The sequence below is a fragment of the Pogonomyrmex barbatus genome, unplaced genomic scaffold (genome assembly GCF_055798465.1).
Source record: "Pogonomyrmex barbatus isolate J1 unplaced genomic scaffold, ASM5579846v1 scaffold11, whole genome shotgun sequence".
Lineage (NCBI taxonomy): Eukaryota > Metazoa > Arthropoda > Insecta > Hymenoptera > Formicidae > Pogonomyrmex > Pogonomyrmex barbatus.
Genome location: NW_028297107.1, coordinates 2,182,736 through 2,189,293, shown reverse-complemented (window position 1 = coordinate 2,189,293; position 6,558 = coordinate 2,182,736). Strand labels below are relative to the sequence as shown.

Here is a 6,558-nt window from a genome sequence, read left to right as displayed (position 1 = left end):
AAAAATAATTTCTATTAATTTAATATGAATTAAAAATAATTTCCATTAATTTTACAGCGAATAAAAGCTTTTTCTTTTTTCAGAGTTTTAGTGAAATTGCCATGTGGATCAAATGAGTTGAGCCGAGAAAGTTAAGAATTATTTCCGACTCGTCAAGTATATAGTCTATATATAGAACTCTCTCTTGTGTATTATCAAGATTGGGTAATAACTAGTTAATAAATTACAAGTTAAGTACTAAAGTTAAAGAATTAATAACTTTTAACTTAAGTTAATTTTAACGCATTAACTTTTAGTTTCACTTAATTACTTTTTAAAACACATTAACTTCAACTCTTTAACATTTTTTCAATCTTAAAAAAATTCTTTGTTTTATCTGATATTTGTTTTTTTTTGTTTGAAGTAATATAATTTTGAAAATTTGCACATTTTATAATTTAAAATATAAATAATATTTTTCTAAATTAACTTTCAATAGAATTTAATTTAATTTTAATGTAACTTATAACTTACTTTTTTGTTCAAGCAACTTTTAATGTGACTGAATTAATAGAATTAACAAACTATTTTATATCGTACTATATACTATATACTATATACATCGTTAACTTAACTTAATTAAAAAAAACTTTCTCTTGATTATAATTTGAATAAGGTTCTCATCGAGACTTACCCGATATTAATTTATTTTTTGAATAAATAGCGATTAATATATATATATAAAATCATTATTTGAAAATAATTATTTTCGAGATGCGATGTATCTAGCAATTTGTACATCGTGACTGCTAAATCCGACGTTAAAATGTAAAATAAAATATAATTTTTAAATATTTAAACGTAATCTTTACTTTAAAAGTTATTTTGTTTTTATTAGAATTTTCAGAAATATTCTAATAATCACGTTATAAAAATACAATCATACATACATAGAAATACGTAGAGATGCGATGTATTTGAAGTAGTTAATATTCAAGCGAGAAGATATTATTGTGACGCTCTTGCGACTGTTTTTTTCAAAACAATTAGAGAAGTGAAATCTACTCAATCAAACTGTTATCGAATGTGACACAACATTGTTTGTACATTTCAGACGCATGTATGCGATAGTGACGATGTTGTTTATCACGACGAGTTTGCGGGCAGATTTTAACTTTATAATTTAGCTTAATTTGGTTAACTGATTTAACAGAAATTGTCTTATTGAAATTATAATTATACACGTAATTCTTTTACAAGCTAATAATTATAAAGATCAACGTAAAAAAATTTTATTTTACTTGAGCAAATGATATAAAAGTCTTGAAACAGTTAGATATAATCGTATTATCGTATATTAAATTATCTTCGGCAAGCAATTTTGCAACAAGATATATGCTGTTACTGAAGCAAATATTGACCTTTCTCCTTCTGTAGGCCACCCAACAAGAGACAAGAGATATCGCAGTATCATTTGCGACTTTTGTATATTTTGTATATTGTGATATTTAGCCAATATTTAGCGCCATCTACCGATCAGGGGACAAACTTTTACAGATTTAATTCGCTATATGTCAGTTTGGAGTCTCCATGTCCCCCATCTCTTGACACCTGTTAACATGATTTGTGGTTGTGGAAGAGCTTCTCTTCATCTTTTGTATGTAAAGAGAAGATTTTAATTCACATATGCTCCCTCTTTCTACAAAAAGAAAATGTATATTAAATACAGTGAGGAACAAATCTAAAAAAAATCTTATAATTGACAATACAAGATGCGAAAAGAGGTTAATTCACAGTTGCTTTAATTGTCAATGTTAAAAAAAGAAGAAATGATATAATGTAAAGATTAAGTATCCAAGACAAAAGAAGTTAAAGAAGAAAAGTCTACCCTGGAATTTGGTATTAAAATGAATTATTGAAATCTATAAAGAGTAACCTTAATTTAAATTGAACATTAGCAGTATAAAGTGATTATTATAAAAGATTTTATTTGTATTTTTTTTTATTATATTTTTTATAATGCTATTTGTCGCAATTAATTATTCAATTAATTATTCAATGTGTAGGGTCGATTTTTATATTAACGACAGTTATATCTTGTAAAAAAATTATAACTAACGTTTTGCATGATGGAAGATTCTGCAAAATGTGAAGATATTGAATCTAGTAATATCACTCCTGTATGTTCTCAAGTAAACCAAACAGATTCCGAAACCAGATCTTTAATAGATAATAAAAATACACAAGTTCGTGTTGTTCGAGGTACTAAAAGGTTCAAAATTGACAATGAACTTAACAATATCGAAAAAAAGGGTGTGTTGATATAAATATTTATACAATATTATTAATATATAATATTAAGCTTAATGAAACTTCTGTATAAACATAGATACAAAAGATGAAGAAACAACAGAAGTTAAAGTAAAATCTCTTAAACGTTCTTGTGAATTATGGTCTATGGAAGATAAAAATACGTTTTTTAAAGCACTCAATGAATATGGTAAAGATTTTGATGCACTGCAAAGTTACTTTTTAAGTCAAGGCAAGAAGCGTGGTCTTTCAGATGCCATGATAAAAAATAAGGAGCAAATTCGACATTTTTATTATAGAACATGGCTAAAAATATCAAAACATCTTAAATTTTCTGAAGGTTGTTAAATTTATATTCACAAATATTATATATAAGTGTTTATATAATATCAATATATTCTAATTTTACAAATCATATAATGTGTTTATAGATGTCAAGAAAACATCCCAGGAATTATATGGACTAATAAATTATGGTGAACTCAGAAGAAAATTACCTCGTATTCATGAAAAGGTTCATTTAAGATTGAACGAATTAGTATATTGGGGATCTACACAAGTCAGACTTAGAGGAAAAACTATGAGAATTAAAACACCAATATGTAGAGCGCTTAGAAAGTTAAATCAATTAGAAGGTATCTGAAATTTTTAGTATATTTAAAATATTTTTAGTATATTTTTAGTATATTTAGTATATTTAAAAAGTAATATATATATATATATATATATATAAACAATATGTTTGCATTATATTGCAAAATATTTGGAGATACAAAATTCATACTGTTTCTATTTTCATGATATCCTTATGAACTAAGATGATTCCATACAAATTTATAATATACATCTGTACATATAGATTTATTATTTGCAAATATATTAAATTCTTTGTGTTAATAATTAATGTCAAAGTATAGAGTACATTTTCAGATTGGCAGGAGGAGATTAAATTACCATCTAGAATAACAATAGAACTGCGACCACGTAACAATATAGCTTGGTGGCAAGTACAAGCAGCATCCATGAATCCAAGAGTTCGGACGCTTCTTCCCATACAGAGACGTCTCTCAAGTTTATTAATATTTTTGCAACAGCGATGGCGACTTGCAAAATATACCACAGTATCCTTATATTTAATTGCAATATTAATTTCTGACTCTTTTTTATGTAGTATTACTTAATGTATAGATTTTCAATTATATACACTGAAATTTGTATTAATATATTTATAAATAGTAATCCTTAAATATTATTTATATAGTGTTCCACTGTAGAAAATCTCGTTACTAATGATATAAAAGATACTTGTTTATTGCGAGTTGCTCCATCAGAAGGATGTAAAATTGCTCTACCAATGGTTAATCTTGGAGAATATCTCACTAGCAATAGTGTCAGTTTCAATTCATACGAAAAGCGTCTTGGTCTGAAAAGCTCAAAGGAAGATTTGTTGGGCTCTATGCAATGTTTAAAAGGAGTAGGAAAAAAAGGCATTAAACGATATAAATTGGATAAAAAGGTCTCAAATCGTACCGATGAAAATTGTACACTGCCAGATATTAGTAGCGACGTAGATCTTTTAGAAACCGGAAGTAATATATCTGAGAAACCAGCGATTATAAATAATACAGAAAAATCATCATCTGAACATCATTCAGAACCTGACAGATTTCCTGGTAGAGAAACTATTGAAAGAATTCGAAAAGGTTGGAATGTTGAAGAAGCGAATACAATTACTGTGGGCGATCTCTTTTTAATGGTGCATATATCAATATTACATATTACTTATGTACTTACTTTTGTCTTATTTTGGATCATGTTTTGATTGATATAGTGATAATAGATTATTTCGGAAACTAAGTATTTTTGAGAGAAATATTTGAATTTTTTAAATAGCAATCTCTATATTTTATTGAATATTTTCAAAGAACTTTTTAAAGCTAACTTTTTTAGAAGTTTTCCAGGTCTGTAAGATATCTTTAAATCAAAAAACTGTCCTTCAATTAAAGAATGAGATTTTATTTAGCTCAAAGAAATCTTACAGAAATATTTTTCTTTTACAAAATCTGTGATAACTCGAAGAAGCAATAAAAGTTTGTTAAATCAGTTTCAAAATGCTATTATCTTCAAAATGACTTTTGTTTTATCAAACAAAATGATGAATTCTTGATGCTTTTGATGTTCAAGATCACTATATCACCTAAGATAAAGCATATTATATTTAATCTTGCCAAACAAAATCATAATTTGTTTGTGCATTTACATCTCGTTATCAAAAGTATTTTTTAATTTTCTAAATTTAACAGTTTGGTCGTGAATCGAAGATTATACTCGAATATTGGTGGGATTTGCTACCCAATGAGCAATATACAACTGACTCAGCGTCACCAAATATTATGCGTGATAATAATTTATGTTTGGTTTTACAAAAATTATTGTCACTGGCAAAACATAATTACGGTACAAATAAAGTAAGAAATAAAAAATATCTTGCTCAATGACAGAGGCTCCAATTGTTTTCCAAAATTAATCCATTTTTTTCTGTTATGAAATATCACTCTGTTTAGGTATATGACAACACATCGGGAAGCAACGAAACAGTAATTTCATCCCGAGTTCCATCTATTAAAGAATCTACGTTTAGAAGACCTCTTATTCCGCAAACATATCACAAGATTGGTACAGCTGATGCATTTAAGACGCAACTTGACGTAAGTACTATTATTATTTAATATATAAAAATACAATTATTTTCAATAAAATATTTTTGGAAAAATGTTACGATAAAAATTTGTTTTTACGATTCCCAATAAGCAAGCTGTTTACAATATGTTAACAACATATCTAATCAGCAATTATTATCAGATTAATATTTATACAAATATATTACAGAAATTTAAAACACGTTTTTGTAAACGAGGTAGAACAGTGAGACAGAAAAGTCTTGTTGTACAAAGAGTATTGCCTATTGTGTCTGCGCCAAATATGCCATCAGAAAATTTAACAACTGATGCAAATGGATCTTCCGTATGTCAAATGCAAACTGATAAAACAGCAGTAAATGCAAACGAGACTCAGGAAAAAATCTTTTTGGATGCTCTGGAGACAAGCGGGGACGCAAAGAATTCCAATTCAATTATTACTAGTGCTACTCAAATTCTTAAGGAAGGCGAGCATCAGTGGTTAAATAGTGAGGTAATTAATGATTAATATACAATAATTACAATGCGATCTATATCACGATATTTTTTATGAAAAAATTTAACGTTAATAAAACAATTGAATTATAGGTTGCGGATTTTTCATTAAGTAGTTTCTTAGGACAGCTTGAATCACCTATGAAAGGTTCGCAAAGAAGTCAAGCGGGTGAACAGATTATGGAAGATACTCGTCCTTCTTCTGATGTAAATATAAATATATAAAATTGTATTAAATATTATTTTATCTTACATTAAAGTCCTTATTATAGCCTATTAATAAAATTTCAGGTTGTATCTCATATGCAATGTCTTATGGGAGAAAACAGTGTGGATTATATGGCAAAATTTGCAAATCTGGCATCGCAATTAGCTTCTGACGAAAATAAAAAATAGATAAATATATCTTAACAGAATATATCTTCTCTCATAAAATAATTCATATAAATAATTCATACTTTCGTATTTATAACACATGAAAGATTAGCCGTTTTTTGTTTGCTTTTTTTAAATACGACTCAACAAAAATATCTATTTGTTACATTTTGTACAGATTACATTATATATAATATATAATCATTTATAAAAAATCAAATTTAACCTTGCATTATGTATAGTATAATACTGTACGCAAAACAATAGAATGATATAATACCACCGTTTCCTTTATGATTATGTCTCACGTCAGTTCCTTTTCCTGAAAAAAACCGCTGTATGTTGTCCTGTTGATAAGAATCGCATCGACACATATGATAAAAACTATAGCTATATAAATTTTCATCTTTTTTGCCATCTTTTTTGTATTATTTGTTTATATCGACATTGGCTCCTAGTCTTGAATCTTGACAGTTATAAGAAAAGAAAAAAAGGAAAGAGATGATGATGATGACGATTGCAGCATAATACGTAAATGATGACGAATAAATAATGCATAAATTCTGTTATGTTAAATTTATACAATTACTTGATAAAAACGATTCTTGACGCATTATGTATATATATATATATATATATATATATATATGTATTTCTTTCTGTTTTAAAAATACTTGATCCTATTTTAATTATTACATTG

At 26.9% G+C, this 6,558-nt stretch overlaps 1 protein-coding gene across 3 annotated transcripts; it reads left to right on the top strand.

The window, feature by feature from the left end:
* Nucleotides 1-1,543: 1,543 nt before the first annotated feature.
* crm (cramped chromatin regulator) lies at nucleotides 1,544-6,140 on the top strand. Of its 3 annotated transcripts, none has more exons than XM_011637127.3 (11): nucleotides 1,544-1,878; nucleotides 2,046-2,292; nucleotides 2,369-2,629; nucleotides 2,721-2,924; nucleotides 3,220-3,410; nucleotides 3,551-4,045; nucleotides 4,593-4,757; nucleotides 4,854-4,997; nucleotides 5,179-5,481; nucleotides 5,577-5,690; nucleotides 5,775-6,140. In XM_011637127.3, the coding sequence occupies exons 2-11, from the start codon at nucleotides 2,106-2,108 to the stop codon at nucleotides 5,877-5,879; spliced, it is 2,169 nt and encodes a 722-aa protein (XP_011635429.2). In that variant the 5' UTR covers nucleotides 1,544-1,878; nucleotides 2,046-2,105; the 3' UTR covers nucleotides 5,880-6,140. The 3 variants fall into 3 exon arrangements, with proteins under 3 accessions (XP_011635429.2, XP_088927386.1, XP_088927385.1); XM_089071260.1 differs by having other exon boundaries at nucleotides 1,544-1,946; XM_089071259.1 differs by having other exon boundaries at nucleotides 1,544-2,292.
* Nucleotides 6,141-6,558: the final 418 nt, after the last annotated feature.

Excerpts from the sequence above, each read along its gene's own strand:
- crm (XM_011637127.3), top strand. The coding sequence starts at position 2,106 with ATGATGGAAGATTCTGCAAAATGTGAAGATATTGAATCTAGTAATATC. Across the intron at positions 4,758-4,853 it reads ATAATTACGGTACAAATAAA|GTATATGACAACACATCGGG; the intron begins GTAAGAAATAAA and ends CACTCTGTTTAG. Across the intron at positions 5,691-5,774 it reads ATACTCGTCCTTCTTCTGAT|GTTGTATCTCATATGCAATG; the intron begins GTAAATATAAAT and ends ATAAAATTTCAG.